This window comes from Typopeltis vanoorti, chromosome 1 (genome assembly GCF_054136105.1).
Source record: "Typopeltis vanoorti isolate ZY-2024b chromosome 1, IOZ_Tvanoo_1.0, whole genome shotgun sequence".
Lineage (NCBI taxonomy): Eukaryota > Metazoa > Arthropoda > Arachnida > Uropygi > Thelyphonidae > Typopeltis > Typopeltis vanoorti.
In genome coordinates, this window is record NC_143549.1 from 133635244 (window position 1) to 133652493 (window position 17250).

Below are 17250 nucleotides of genomic sequence, written 5' to 3' on the forward strand. Positions count from 1 at the left end.
GATGAAGTAATATTTGGAGAAATTAAGATAATCTATAAAAATAAAAAAAAGCTGAAAATAAATTAACCACGTTACCGACCAAGACGTCTGTAGACATCAAGGTTATCATGAATGCGAAGTGCATATTAAAATTGTAATACCATTGATATTACATTAAAATATGTGATGGAAATGAAGCATATGAGGATGCATATTTGATCGTAATGGCCAGTAAAGTAGTTAAATTTAATTAAATGTTAGTTTTAGTTTCTTTGTGACAGTGTTCAAACCAATTTTAACTTATGGATCTGAGAGCTGGGTCAGAAGTGAAACACTTGACCAAAGACTAGAGACTGCAGATATGAGTCCTGAGAAAGGATTGGAGGCGTGAAGAGATGGCATCAATGGCAATATCATATTAAAAACAAGGATATTAGGAAAGAACTTGACATTGTCAGCATCCAGGAATACGTTAGCAGAGCTAATCTCAGGTGGTATGCTCACTTAAATAGAATAGGTGAGGAAAGATTAGCAAAACAAATGTTCTCTGCCAGTTTGGCAGGAAAACGACCCAGAGGAAGACCAAGGTATAGGTAGATTGATACAGTACAAAGTGCCTTAGACGATAGAAATATAAGATCTAATAATGTTGGAGTCTTGACAAGTAACAGACTGATTTGGAGGAAATTTGTAGATAGAAATTAGTAATGATGTAAATTTTTCATGTAGTACTATCATATCCTGTATCATATCAGGAATTTGATGATGATGATGATAATAACCTTTTGTGGGTGGGAACCATACATTAAAAAAAACCTCCATGGTGTTAATAAAACTCGCCATGCGAGGCCCACTCGAACAGCAACATGTTTATCATATAAATTAAAGATACCAAGAAATTATATACTTTGTTTAATTCTTTATCCAAGTGTAAGCAAACAAAGTTTGTGCCTGAAGTATTTTCAGGAATTGGACAACTCCTGAAAATACCTATAATGCAAAGCACATATCCTTGCAGACACGTATAATGCTGTGCATTATGGGAAGGGTCACTACCCAGACCAGTTTCAAAATTTATTGAGGTCTCTTCAGTAGGGAGCCAGACCCATAGGTGATACTAAGGTTGAAGTAATGCAGAAGTCATATTTTCATGTATACGAGTTGCCAAAAGGTGTCACATCTTATTATTATGAAATTACTCTGGATTAAAAAAAAGTTGTTGGAAGTTTTTTCACTTGGTTATACTATAAATTAAAGATACCAAGAAATTATATACTTGTTTTAATCTTTTATCCAAGTGTAAGCAAACAAAGTTTGTTCCTGAAGTATTTTCTGGGATGGGGCAACTCATAAGAAAGCTGAGACTTTCTAAGGCAAGTGCTGTGAAGTCTTAGCTTCTTTATATGAGTTGCCCCATTCCTGAAAGTATATAATAAAAATATATAAATATATAATAAAAGTATATCATTTCTTGGTATCTTTAATTTATAGTATAACAAGTTTCCACATATTGAAAGTTGAAAGTTTTTTTCACTTGGTTATACAGTAAATTAAAGATGCCAGGAAATTCTTGATTTTATTCTTTAATCCAAGTGTAAGCAAACAAAGTTTACTCTTGAAGTCACTTCGTGATTGGGCTACTTGTATATAAAGGCTAATGACTTCACATCACTTGCCTTCATATCCCATAATGCAATGCACATATCCTTATGGACATGTCAAATGCTATGCATTATGAGAAGGGCCACTACCTAGCCGATTTCGACATTTATTGAGGTCTAATCAGTGGCCAGATCCAGAATAGATACCAAGGTATTTTATTTATTTTAGTAATAAGGTGTGACACCTTTTGACTACTTGTATATGGAAATATGAATTCTGCATCCTTTCTTTTAGTGTTACACGGTGATCAGCATTCATTTTAGAAATTATGGACTTTACAACCGTGTTATAAATAACTCTTTTAATATCCTGACGTTTCGATCTTCATATTAAGATCATCTGGAGCATATACAAATATACAGGACAAGCTAAGTTACATTACATACAGTAAGCTAGAGAAACAATGAATTGATCACAAGTTATTCTACTGGCATGACCTCTAGTGAAAAAAAAAATTAATTATAAACTACTTCAAGCTAAATTCTATTTCTGATAATATGAATAAACATTCTTTCTTACAGATAGTTTTCTTTCAGTAACAATGATGTCCTGCTTTTAGCATTACAATTGTTACTTTTGATTTAGGATCCTGGATTTTCTACAGTCCTGTTTATAGTTGCTCTTAGAGAGGAAGGTTTCGTGGGTCGAATATATGCCTTCCATATGTTTGGGATTTTTAGACCATCATTATTGTTCAGATTGGGGTGGTGTAGCTTGATGTAGTTTATAAATAATTAATTTTTTTTTTTTTCACTAGAGGTCATGCCAGTAGAATAACTTGTGATCAATTCATTCTCTAGCTTACTGTATGTAATGTAACTTAGCTTGTCCCGTGTATTTGTATATGCTCCAGATGATGATCTTAATATGAAGATCAAAATGTCGGGATAGTAAAAGAGTTATTTATAACACAGTTATAAAGTCCATAATTTCTAAAATGAATGAATTCTGCATACTTCAACCTTGGTATTACTTTTGGGTCTGGCTCCCACTGATGAGACCTCAATAAAGGTTGAAACTGGTTTGGGTAATGGCCCTTCCCATAATGCATAGCATTATACCTGTCCATAAGGATATGTTTTGCATTATGGAATACTAAGGCAATTGATGTGAAGTCATTAGCCTTTATATACAAGTAGCCCAGTCATGAAGTGATTTCATGCGTAAACTTTGTTTGCTTATACTTGGATAAAGGATGAGACCAAGAATATAATTTCTTGGTATCTTTAATTTTAACTTTCCACATAAAAAAAAAAAAAGCTACTCCTCACACAACTTTATACGACTTCCATCTTTATACAACTTCCAGGGATGACCTCTCATTCTTCCCACCTTAACGTCCACTCTCTTTATAATTTCTTCTGTATTAATCTGACAGAATGTCTTAAATGACTTGAAGATTTCTATCATATCTCCTCTTTTCCTTCTATCCACCAAACTCTGTAATCCACATTCCCTCAACCACTTTTGCATAACCAGTACCCACAGAGTCCAGATATCATTTTGGTCAGTCGTTTTTGGATCCTCTAGTGTTTTCACATCACAGTGAAAACAGTTTGACTAAATTTGAGCACAATAGTTCATGTGTGGTCGAACCAAGACTTATATAGAGGCACTATCACCTCCTTATCCCTACATGTCAATGCATTTTTTGTCATAGCAGCAATACGACGTGCAGTCTTCTCAGAACTTTAGTCCACTGTCTACCATCATCCTAAGATCCAAAATTGGACTTCCTGAAGTATAGCTCTGCTAATACAGTGCATAGCCTTATATCTCTGCAGCCCAAATTTTCTTTTTTAACCTTGCATTTTTTTATTAATATTGAAATTGCAATCCCTTATCTATCCAAGCTAGAAGTATTCAAATCTTCCTGTTGAGAATTAAGATCAGCAATACCTCTGATAATTCTACCTAACTTTGCACCATCAGCAAACATTTAAAGAACCCCCACTCAATCCACATGAAATAGCATTAACAAATAGCTTAATCAGTTTGGGGCCCAAGAACAGAGCCCTGAGCATACCACTGGTCACATTTACCTGAGACATTGCTCTTTCAGCTTATTGGTATCTTTCTAAAAGCCAGTCTTTAATCCATTTAGTGAATCTTATCCAATCCCATTTCTGCAGCTTATACACCAATCTCTCATGGTAATTATCAAATGTCTTTGCAAAGTCCGAGGAAATCACTGTCTATGAATCTCTCTTAACCATTGCATTCATCACCTTATCATAACATATAAGCAGATTTCTAACACAGGACGTGCACTTCACATACCTATGCTGACCATCATAGAGAATCTTATGTTCATCAACTCAATCCTATATTCTATTTCTAACCAATTTCACCAACACTTTGACCACAACTACAGATATACAGGCCAGTCTATAATTTTGGAAACTTCTGTCCTAGAACCATGCTTGTGGAGAGGTACTATTTTGCCTTCTTTCCCCTCCTTAGGAACTTTGCCCACGGCAAGACTTTCATTACATGGCCAGATCTAGGACACCGCTAACTCTTTTGCATATTCCTTAAAAATATGTGATATGTCATCCATTCCCACAACCTTATTAACATCTAACCCAAACAACACTTAATACATTTCTGTTTCTTTCCCCCTTTAATTTTCCTAATACTTGCATCCCTTCTACATGTTGCACAGCATCATTCACACCAGTATGACATACACTGATGAAGTTTTCATTAAATAATTCCACTTTTTCATTTGCTATGGTTAATCTCCCATAATTATTTTCCCTCTTGCTTGCCATATAGCAGAAAAATTCCCATGGATTATCTTTGATCTGATTGACCAATCTCCTCACATATTCTACTTTTTCTTTTTTAACCATGCTTGTCACTTTTCTGGCCTATACTTTATATTCTTCATGCATCTGTTCACTACAAACTGTCTTATACCTTCTCCAAAACAACTTCTTTTGTCACACTGCTTGCTTGCTTGATTTCACTCTTCATCCATCTCCTACTCTTTTTTTTTTAATTCACTTAACTCTTGGTTGCCTTATCATTTCCCATGCATTATCAACCCAATGTATTGATTCTAGTTGACTACGGAGGTTCTCATAATCACCCAACTTATAGTTCCACATATCTACCTTCTTGGTAACAACATTTTTCTGTTTTGATTATCTTCAAAACCAATACCTCATGATCACTGCCACCTTTGGTGAGATACCTCATTCACAACCATATCCTGCGATGATATTGTACTAAATCCAATGCCTGAAAACCTTGTGTTGCTTTCATTGCACGCTGCTTAAGATAGTTATCCCACAGAAACAAATTCACTCTCCTTTGTTATCGTACACTATTTCTTCTTTCCAATCCACATTCCTATAATTAAAATCTCCCATTAGGATCACTTTTTTTTTACTTGCCCAATGAATTTGTCTAAACATTTCACAGTGCCTGAAAACCTTGTGTTGCTTTCATTGCACGCTGCTTAAGATAGAAACAAATTCACTCTCCTTTGTTATCGTACACTATTTCTTCTTTCCAATCCACATTCCTATAATTAAAATCTCCCATTAGGATCACTATTTTTTTTACTTGCTCAATGAATTTGTCTAAACATTTCATAAGCAGTGCTCTCCACATTCTTTGGTCTATAACAACATCCTATTAGATATACTATTCTGTTTTAGAATTGTATAGAAGATGAAGGGGTAACATGATTGAGACATTTAAACTGTTGAGAGATGTTTACGGAATTGACAGGAGAGATTTTCCATTTAGTAAAACAAGGGGAAGGAGCAAGGGCAAGATGCTATCCCTGAAATTTGTGAAAGGATTATTGAGAGTGAGTAGGAGGGTGTAAAGTGGTTTTTTTTTTTTTACATGGAGGGTGGTGAGACTGTGGAATTCATTGACTGATGGAGTGATGAATATGCAGACAGTAAATGGTTTTAAGGAATGGTATGATAAACCTCCTGATGAGTCTTATGATTCCATGGAAGTACGGAATAATAATATAAAATTCTTTGCACTTGTTGGACTCTTATGGGAAAACTGAAAGAATGCTAACATCTATGCATCTGCCACGATAATAATTATTATATTAACATCTGACCTCCATGGAATCAGAGACTTATTATGGGAGGTACACATTATCAGACACTCATCCAACCATGCCTTAAACTGATTCAATCTATTTACATTCACAACACACTCGGGCAGTGCATTCCACTCACCAACCACTCTCCATGCAAAGAACCTTTTCCTCATTCCTCTGCTCACATCTTCTTATATAGTTTCCAGGGATGGCTTCTTGTTTTATCCCTCTGTCCCATTCTGTGAAAAATGTCTTCCATGACCTGAAAACAATCCCTGACTAGCTTATATCTCAATCATATCCGCACTCCTCCTATTCACAAGGTTTTGCAATTTACATTCAATCTGTCCCCATATTCCACATTCCAAAGACCACTAACCACCTTTGTGAAGCTAACATATCCTCATCACCACAAAAACCTGGGTTTTATTTATTTATCCATGTGGGGTTCTCCCCATTCCTCGACTGCCCCCCCCCCTTAGGAGTGGTTGAGTCCTCTTAGTGAGGGATTAAGTATGTATTTCATGACTGTAGATCTGTGTGTGTTCATGGGCCAGTTTGTCTGTTCTGAGGAACAAAAAACCTGAGTTTCCAGGTGAAAAAACCATCTACCTTCGTACAAGACCGGCTAACCCACCTTTAGTTGAAAGAGACCAGATGATTCCTCACATCATGGCCAGGAATCGAACCCAGGTCTTTCCGACTAAAGGGCTTCGTCTATACTGACTGAGCTATGGAGACTCTGTGAAAACCTGGTGACCAAATCTGATCAAGACCTTATACAGTGGCATTGTAACCTCTTTATTTCTGCATGTCAGGGTCCTCTGCATTATTGCCAATATCTGATGTGACATTTTCACAAGTTGTGTAATGTGGACACCACATTGCACTGATTCTCCTCTCACTCAGCATCTAGGACATCTTTATGTTAGCACCACATGAAGGATCCTAAGACCTATGATACAGCAGGGCTGTGTGGGTAAGTGGTGGTTAGGTAGAAGAGAGGAATTTGTTAATGTGTTTTTTTGAAAACCTGAAGGTTGTAGTCGTTGGAGTGGGGTGGTGTTTCACCAGGTGATGAAACACATCTACCACCTAGAAGTCTAGTTGGCATTTCCTCCAACTAGGAAAGGTATGCATTAAAGATGGCAATACTCACCCTGCAAGAGCCATGTATGTATGTGACAACAAGTCATACCATGGGAAGTGGATGACTTGGCTGAGAGAGAGGCTATATATTGGGTGATCAATAGTCCTTTGCTATATGCTTATTAGTATTAAAATACAACACCACTCCTTTTTCCAAGTTAAAAGTCTATTCAAATCTTCCTGAAGGGAAATGACATCAGCAATGCTACTTATAATTCTCCCCAACTTTGCATCATCAGTAAACAATTGAAGATTTTCAGTCGGTCCACATGATATATTATTTACAAACAAGTTAAACAGCAGGGGGAGCCAAGAACAGCTCTGGGGCATACCACTGGTTACCCTCCTGTTTTGAGACATACAGAACTTGCTGGTATTGTTTAGAGAGAGCCAATCTCCAATCCATCTAACCAATATACTATCTATTCCCTGTGGTAATCTAGCAAATGCTTTTGCAAAGTCCAAGAATATCACTGTATATGATTTTCCCTTATTGAACACACTAGGTACCTTACCATAAAATGCAAGTAAGTTACTAAATCGAGACCTATCATTTACAAATCCATGTTGACCATCATAAAGAATGCTATGTTCATCAACCCAGTCCTCTATTCTATTCCTAACCAATCTCTCCAATACCTTGACCACACTTGTGGTTATACAGACTTGTCTATAATTGGAAACTTCTGTCCAAGAACCATGCTTATGGAGTGGGTACTGTTTTGCCTTCTTTCCACTCCTTAGGAACCCCACTCACTGCAAAACTTTCATTAAATAACCATAAAAACTATATAAGTATGAATATGAACCATGATGATACTTTCTATTCCTAAAGTTTGGGTAATTTGTAATTTCCGATTGCATCAAAATAGTTTTTAATGCTTGCAAATGTTTTCAAGCCCATAGCTTGGTGCTATTATAGTTTTAACCTAGCAGACACAGGTATTATGATAGATTGTAAGCTCACAGTTATAATCAATACAGCTGATTATTGTTGAATACAGTTATATTCATTTGGGTTTAAAGTTATTTACTTAGTGTTCTCTTGTCACTTACACTGATATTGTCTTCAGATACTCAAGCAAAATATGAAATCATCTCCCCTCCCTTCAGTTAAATGATCAGTTCCTTCATCTGTCAGTATGTTTATTTTCTAAATTATGGGAAAACCCACCAATTCTATATATATATATGGATACTTGTGTCCCAGTATGGACCTTATCTTGCCTATTGGCTACCTGAAATTCAAATTAGTTACATTCATTTTAGTTTTTAATGATTGGTAGTTTAACACATGCAATTTACAGACAAAAAATACTAGTGGTGGTGGGCAGTAGATGATGATGGTAGTGGTTGTTCAATGTAGTTGGATTAAGTGGTGGAGATGGAGAGTTGTTGAGTAGGTGTCCTCCCACAATGAGTTTTGGGAGTCCTTGGAGGTGTCACGAAATAATAATAATTAAATTAATCATTTCATCCTGAATAGCAATTCCCCCCCCCCCCCCTCTTCTGTTTGATTTTGTTTTTGATTATTAGCAGTGTAATTTACCTGATTATGCCATTACAGAAAGATTAAATAAGTTATATGGAAAATATCTAATAAAATGACAATGGAATCATATATGTTAAATAAAATACCATGACTTAAATTACTTTCAGTTGTTGAGGCTTGATTTTTGTTCTATGTATTATTGGCTATAATAATTGGAGGTTCATCACAGATCATATAATTAGTCAGAAGAATATTTAAGTTGAGTTATACAAAGCATTGCATGATGCTAAACAGCAAATTAAAATTGCTTTGGCAAAAAATTCTCCAGTTCTCAAAAAATAATTCAATATTTTTAAAAGACCACACTTTTGAAATAATCATTAATAATGGGATGTCGGAATTTTATTCAATGATATCATTCAGTAGAATGATATCATTGAATAAAAGAAAATTAAAAAAAAATAGTATTCACTTAGATGCAATATTTTTTTAGTTACACTTTCACCAAAAAAAAAAAGTTTTTTCAGTCATTATTACCCATCATGTTGGGTTTATGAAGGTATAAACTTAGCTTGATTAAAAACCATTCCCTCACTCTCTCATAAGTAATAATTCATCCAACTGTTATTTGTCTTTTTATTCACATCCATTGAAGTCATTCTTGCGTTCATATTATTGCTTTATATTACTGCCCTTTGGTGTGTTTGTTGTATACATATACTTTTCAAAAACGAAGGTATTTACAATTTATTTATTTTTTGTCTGTGAGCTGCAATTTATCCCATATGCTTCACTTTATTAATTAAAATTCCATGCCTGTCAAAAGCCTTTGCAAAGTCCAGCAGTATCACTGTAAACCCATTTCCTTTATCCAACTCAGCTGTCCCTGTATTGTAAAACGTGAGCAAGTTACTGAGGCACAACCTTTCCCTTCACAAAACCATATCACCCCCTCCCCATAGTCTCCTATTTCTATCTTTACTCATTGAGCTTATTTGCTGATACATCCTTTTCATCCCCTGGTCTATAGAAGCACCCAACTGTATATTTTGTTCTACTGGCCACTCTCACACCAGATGGCCTCAAAGGTGCTATTTTCACTGGCCTGCAGTTGAACTCCTATCTTTGGTTGCAGTTCATCAGCTATCATCAATAATTCTTCCCACCCCATTCTTTTCTCTCTATCCACCGGAAAAACACTATACCTTTCTCACTAACTATATCATCTTCTGTCAGCCATGTCTCACTAATGCCAATAACTTTTGGTCTAGATGAACTAACCAATGCCAAAAAACTCCTCCCCCATTTTCTGATGCTCCTGGCATTGGTGTACATACGAGGGCTGTTCAGTAAGTAATAAGACTAATTTTACTGTCGCGAAACCACTCATCACAATATTAATTTCTGTGGAATAAAGAAATGTTGCTGTCTGTATTAACAAAAGAGGTTGATAGATGGCATATACGGGCTGATGTGCCAGAGTGTCACGTGACTAAACGCAAGCTTGTTTCGGCATGCCTACGAGTCGCAATCAGTCGTCGAAATGGAAGCGTCCTTGGAACAGCGTTATGCGATTAAATTTTTGTGTGTTTGCAAAAATCGGCATCGGACACTTTTAACATGATATGTGAAGCTTTCCACGATGAAGCAATGTCGAGGGCAAGTGTTTTTCGCTGGCATAAAACTTTTAAGGACGGAAGGAAGGCAAAATGTGGAAGATCTTGAACGTGAGAGAAGATCTTCAATGTCCATCACAGAGACGATGATCAACACAGCAGCAATTATCATCAAGGAGGATTGCAGAATTACAGTACACCAGCTGCATGTTGTCCTGAATATTTCTGTGGGAAGTGTTCACTTAATCATGGCTGAACATTTGGGACTGAAACGTGTTTGCGCCTGATGGATTCCCAAACTCTTGACACTGGAGCAAATGCAGCATGGAAAGAAAGACTGGAACAAGAAGGCAACAACTTCTTAAAACGCATCATTACAGCAGATGAAGCTTGGTTGTATCACTATGAAACAACAAAGCAGTGAATGGAAGCATCTGTCTTCGCCTACCCCCAAGAAAGCAAAATCTGTAAAATCGGCTGGTAAAGTTATGACCATAATGTTTTTTTTGACTACGAAGGCATTGTTTACCAACACTCTGTAGAACCCGGGAATACTGTAAACGGCTCATACTATGCGGATATTTTACAGACAATGGTACAGCACGTCAAAAGGAAGCGTCCATTGCTGAAGAACGGCTTCTTATTGCACCCCGATAATGCAAGGCCACATATTGCTGGTTGTGTAGTGGACGTTTTGCAGAAGAACAACATAGATATCCTGCCACACCCTCCATACAGTCCTGATCTCGCACCGTGCGATTTCTCGCTGTTTCCTCAGCTCAAGATACCACTAAGAGGCCGCCATTTTGAAAGCAACAAAGCATGTATAAAAGCTGCGGAGGCGGTTTTGTAAGAACTCTCAAAAAACGGACTTTCACATGTGTTTAAGAAGTGGATGCAGCCTTGGGACAAATGCATCACATCTCACAGTAGTTACTTCGAAAAAGACCATGTAAATGATGACGATTAAAGATAATCTGTTTTCTGTATAAATATAGTCTTATAACTTATTGAACAGCCTCCGTATATGCAATGGCCCCTTAGCCCACCACTGTCTTTATGCTTTATACTAATTCTAGTTATCCCATTCTAGTTTGTTACCAGTGGTACTAACTTGGGTATTTTCTGCATATTTTTTCACTTGGCTACCCCACTGGTATCTGTGTACAACTCACCAACCCCCCCCCCCCCCCAAAGCTCTGGTTTCCGTGATTTTACACATACATTTTCACTTCATTCAACAACACTTTTGACAGGCTCTGAACACCAAATCTATTCAGATGGAAACCATCCTTCTTGTGTAAGTCCTTTCGTCCATCAAACTCACTCCACACATCCACAAACTCCACATCATTCCTCCTGCATAACGAATGCAAATATAACTGTAGTGTTTTCAAAAGCTTTTCCCTTGTATGCCTTTTCCAGATCTACAAAAATTAATTATAGATCATTGTCATATTCCCATGATTTCTTAACTGTTTGTCATCAAGTGAAAATTTCATCTTGACAACCTCCATTTGGCCTCAACCCAATTTTTTATTCTCCAAGTTTCCCTTCCACAATTTTTCTCAGCTTCTTTTCAAGTATGCTTGGCATTAATCTTACCTTGGAACACTTGGTAGAGAAATTCCTCTGTAATTGTCACATTCAGCTCATTTCATTCAAATACAATGTAAACATTAGCTCTCCTCTTGGCAGCTCTGATCATAACCTTTTCCATGTTTCTTTTTCTACAGATCATCCTTCTCCCTACCATTTTCAGTCTCATATCCTAGGATGGCACAATAGTGCTAATTGGAATGACTTGGATTTCTTTGCATCTTTTCTACAGCTGATTATTATTTCTTCTTTCTTCTGATCCAGGTACTTGCTCCAGTCTAATAGCCAAAATTATTCTTGGTGGGATGAGTGCCTTTATTCCTTGTTTCATTCAAAATCACTGAAACCATTATCTCAAGCTTTCATTTTCCAACAAATCTGGCAGTGCAGTCTAAGTTGAAAACTATGGCTTCTCACTCTGCTCAGATTACAATCTACAACAACTGCAAAAAATAAAATCAATAAATCTAAAGGAAACTTTATACGAGGCAAATGCATTTAGCTTGCCTTCTCAAATGGTAGTTGAGCTTTCTGGTCCCTTGCATGGCTGTTGGGCAAACCTGCTGTTTCCACCTCTCTCTCTCGCATCTTTATGTTATAGTAGTAGTAGTAGTAGTATGTTCTGTGGATGAGGCAGACCTCTTGGCATTAATCTTCTCTTTCAACTCTTGTTTAGATTACCAAGGGAAATCTTCTATTATTCTATCCCTCTTCTGATCTTTCAACAGAAGAACATCAGAAAACTACTTAGTAGTCTTCATACTACTAAGTCCTCTTCAGTCTAGGTGGTATCCCTCCAGATGTATTAAAAACAGAACTACCACCTATCCTGTATTACCTTTCTAACAGCATGGAAGCAATTTAAAAAAAAAAAAAAATTTTATCTAGCTTCTTCCTGAAAAGGGTGCACTCAAACTATTGTCTAATGTCTTCACTCAGTATTCTTAAAATTTATGAAGAAGGGTGTCATCAGTCATCTTCTTCACTACCTAGATCTCCATCAGCTAATTAGTGATCAGCGATGTGGATTACACTTTTCTTGTTCTACACCAGATCTCCTTTACTAATCTTACCCACTTTTATACACAGGCCATGGTATGATTTAGCACATTTCATATAGTTGTTCCAATGTAGTTCCAGTATTTCATCTCTGTCACAGAGATTCTGGGATACAGTATAAAAATTGTAATAATACATGGAAAAGCATTAACAATGAATAGAAGGTGTTAGGCTAGAAGCCTAAAGTCCTAAGAGAGAGAGAGAGAGGCAGCCTCTATGAGGATTGGTAGCTAGCCTTGGCTGTTGGGCCAGAGATCTAAGAATTAATGTTTCCAAAATCTTGGGAAGTTTAACACAACCATATTATTTAGATTAGGTTGGTTTTTAAAATCTGATGATTTCACAAGTTAAATTTTTATTTTCTGCTGCGAAGCATAGTTTTTTTTAACACCATTTGATTCCACAAGGTATCCAAAACATGATCAGTTAGACCTGATGACCATAGAGTTGTGGTGGCAGACATGTTTTTTGTGTTCTTCAAGGCATATATGTATAGAAAGACTTAGGTGTCATTGATTATTTATAATAATGCTTGGTATAAACAATACCAAGAGAAGAAAAAATACATTTAATAAACTTACTAATATTTCACTGGTTTTCTACCCAGCTTCATCAAAGCACAGTTATAATCATATAAATATATAAATTAATAAATATAGATTTATATAATCATATAAAAGTACTATCACTATTCTCTATTCCAGATATAGAGAATAGTGATAGTACTACTGTCATCTGTGTGTTGAGATGGACGTGAGGTGACAGGAGGAACAACTATTTTGTTAATCCTTTTATTATTTTAGCCATTGCACTGGAGGTGGAATAAAGGGGAGTTCAGCTGTGTAGGAAGCCTGGTTGGAACAAAGGTTGAATGCTCTGTTAAGGCTTCAATGATACCATATATTGTTGGGGGGGGGGGGGAAATGATGTTCACTTTCTCTTTCATTTGATTTTATATATCTTTATATTGTTCATCATTGTCACGGATTTGTAATGAAAGCTTGATTCATTGACATCAGCTATATTGTGTGTGTATATATATTTCATAACCCTTGGTTAATGCTGATCAGGTTCAGTATACTTTAACATTTTATTCATCTTCTATACTGTCTACTACTTTACTAGTTTTCATTAAGAATATGTTCCATCTTCAGAAACAGTAATTATGATTATAGAGAGATCATAGATTTGAACTTTGAAAAATATTGTAAATCTTTTGTCTTTTAACAATATTCAAGAAGTCAGTGTTTCAGTATTGATTAGCATAATTTCATTTATATCTAAGCCATATATAAATGAAATTTATATCTGGCTTAGATATAAATGAAATTATGGTAGTAGTATTATATATGAAATTTCATAAGTTTCAGTAGGCATAAAGATCATCAATACTAGTCATGACTGTTATTGTATCTAAGATTATTGATGCTGGTAATTTTAATCTCTTTAACCTCTGCAATGTTTTCTTTATTTATTCATCTGAAGTTAGAAATATTGCATATCTAACCTACTGTTTTGTTTACATTACAGAAAGAGATCCAGTAGCAATAGAAAGATGTAATCTTGTAAATGTAACAAAGTTAGTTGTAAAAGAATTGATAGAATCGTCACTTAAGTATGGTCGTATGTTGGATTCTGATCATGTTCCGTTACAGCATTTCTTCATTCTTCTTGAACATGTTTTGAGGCATGGACTGAAACGTAAGTGTATATTCATTGTAAAAATTATGCAAAAGAGTCTGCAGTGCCTGTGATACTTAGGCACTGCTGATTAGAGATAAGTAGTAATTCTTTATTCTTCTGCCTCATTCTTTTCTTATATAAAATCTTACTGCAGTGTTAAAGGTAGTAAAAATTGAGAGAAACATGCTATCCCAAAGACTGACTTTCCTGTTTTTTAGTGTAAACCCAGAAATTTTTTTTAAATGGTAATCCCATTCACAGCAAGTTACTCAGGCTTAGGATGATTGGAGTGTCAAGGAGAAAGAGGAACACAAAACATTAAAGCAAGGTTGTTCCACAGGACAGCAGTAGAAGGAATGAATTGAAGACACTATAAGACTGCATTCCAGATTATAAGAATGTAGGTTTGAAGTTGAACCATCACTTCACATGGTTCAGTCTTATAGTGTCTTCATTTCATTCCCTCTACTGCTGTTTGAGGTCCATATATCAGAACAGTTTAATGGTTGGGCATATTTATGATTAACAGTTATTCAAAGTTAAAGTAATGCTCATAGGAAAAATAAAAGCCTAATTTTTTGGATGCTCAGGAGGTGTTATATGTTTATGCCAATAAATATTGGAGGTTAGTTATTCTAAGAAGAAAATTCTCTGGTCCAGATTTGTATATTCTCAAAAGTTAGCATGGAAGAAAAGGTTTTGCAAGAATTAAAACAAGATTAAGTTTTGATTGCATTGAAGTTAATGAGATTATAATCCTACTGAAGAACGATTTTGATATCAAAATTTAGTTATAAGAGTAAATATTCTGGATGTTTTGTTGATTTCTGTAGAGCAATATTTGAAAAAAGTACATTATACTGTCATCAGCAAAGAGAAGTGCAAATGATTGAATTTATAGTCAGCTGTAAATCCATTCATTTCTAAACTGTAACTTTCCACTCAGCCTGCACTCTTGTTGTTCCATCTTACAGTATCTGCAAAAAACCTTCAAGTTCTGCTTTGAAAAAACCAAATGCAGGAAACTTGCTTCTTTCTCAAACCTTCTAGTCTAGTTTGTCAGGGCGATTTAATGCAATTGTACCCTACCATTTGCCCCCCCCCCCCAATACCACTCTCCCTCATCCAGATGATACCATCATAACATACCAAAGATAAGGCTGACCTAGCATCACTCTCTAGCTACTGCATAGCTAAAATATAGCAATTTTCTTTTCCAAAATAATACCAAGAACAGCTCAGTCCATCCTATCTGTGGTCTTTTGTTCAAAAAGAAATCATAAGAATCCTGAATAGAATGGATATAGATGACACAAGTATAACATTGTTAGCAGAACTATATTCAGACTATTCCAAAAAAAAAAAAAGCAAGATAAAAGTCAGTCATCAAACAATTGCGGCTGTATTTTTGGTATTCAATAGTTATCCAGTACTTGCTTTTCAGAGTACTCCTTAAATAATTTTTTTAGAAAAGGAGAAAGTGGTGAATCCATTGCAAAGCCTTATTTCTGTTCATAAAATTTTTCCCTCTTTATCCTGTAGCACCTTTTATTTCCAAAAGGTCCAAAAATTTAAGGAGCCCTGAACATATTCAAAACAACCTTTCTTCTCAAACTCATTATAGATGCTAGAGACTCACTGACTTTTAATCTTTTCAGACATCAGTCACATCACAGTTAGTAGCTTCACTTATAGGAAAAAATGGATTCCTTCTATTAAAAAAACAAACAGGAATTATTAATAGAACTATCTGATTATCTAGTCACCGTAGATGTTACAAATCTATGCTATACAGTCTGAAAAAAACTCAGCAAAACTGTTGCAAGAACATTCCTACTAGATGTTATCATTCCATTCAAACAGTGCATATACAATGTTTTTTCTGTTTTCAAGCAAAATATTATGAACAGAAAGAAGGCTTAGATGTGGGCTTGCTGCTTTTTCCTCTTCCAGCATGGAATCTTTAAAAGCAAGCTTGGATAAATATCATTTGAAGCTGAAAATATGGCTGCACTACAAACAAAATGTTCATCATCTGAGTAACATGCAATAGATACAGTAATCTTCCATTTATCTGATCCTTCATTTATCCAAACAGTGAGATTGGATAATTGGAGTTTCGAATAATCATCATCATCATCAAATTCCTGCCATGTACCCTCAAGGGGTGTACAGGATATGATAGTACTACATGAAAAAAAAATTACATCATTACTAACTTCCTATCTACAATTTTCCTCCAAATCAGTCTGTTACTTGTCAACACTCCAACATTATCAGATCTTATATTTCTATCGTCTAAAGCACTTTGTACCGTATCAATCCACCTATATCTTGGTCTTCCTCTGGGTCGTTTTGCTGCCAACCTGGCAGAGAACACTTGTTTTGCTAATCTTTCCTCGCCCATTCTGTTTAAGTGACCATACCACCTGAGATTAGCTCTGCTAAAGCATTCCTGGATGCTGACAATGTCAAGTTCTTTCCTAATATCCTCATTTTTAATATGATATTGCCATTGATGCCATCTGTTCACGCCTCTAATCTTTCTCAGGACTCTCATATCTGCGGTCTCTAGTCTTTGGTCAAGTGTTTTACTTCTGACCCAGCTCTCAGATCCATAAGTTAAAACTAGTTTGAACACTGTCTTGTATACAGCTGATTTAGTGTTTCGACTAATTTCTCTCTTATTCCATATGAATTTATTCAATTGACTTCCCACCATACCAGCTTTGCTGATTCTGTTGTCTATTTCTATATTTAATTTACCATCTTCAGTAAAAATCGTGCCTAAATAGCTGAAATATTTTACTTGTTCCACAGGTTCTCCATTCACAACACAGTTGACATTTTCAGTGATTCTGCCTATTTTCATTGTCTTTGTCTTTTTATTGCTGACCTTCATACCATATCTATTACAACAGCTATTCAATTTAGTC

General features: G+C 35.7%; 1 protein-coding gene across 2 annotated transcripts in view; it reads left to right on the forward strand.

The window, feature by feature from the left end:
• Positions 1-17250, forward strand: part of LOC150110447 (RUN and FYVE domain-containing protein 2-like) — a 358385-nt gene that overhangs the window by 103309 nt on the left and 237826 nt on the right. For both annotated transcript variants that reach the window (XM_090393911.1, XM_090393918.1), the window contains exon 2: positions 14162-14332. In XM_090393911.1, the coding sequence (XP_090250037.1) occupies positions 14162-14332 (171 nt within the window). The remainder of the gene's footprint in view (positions 1-14161; positions 14333-17250) is intronic.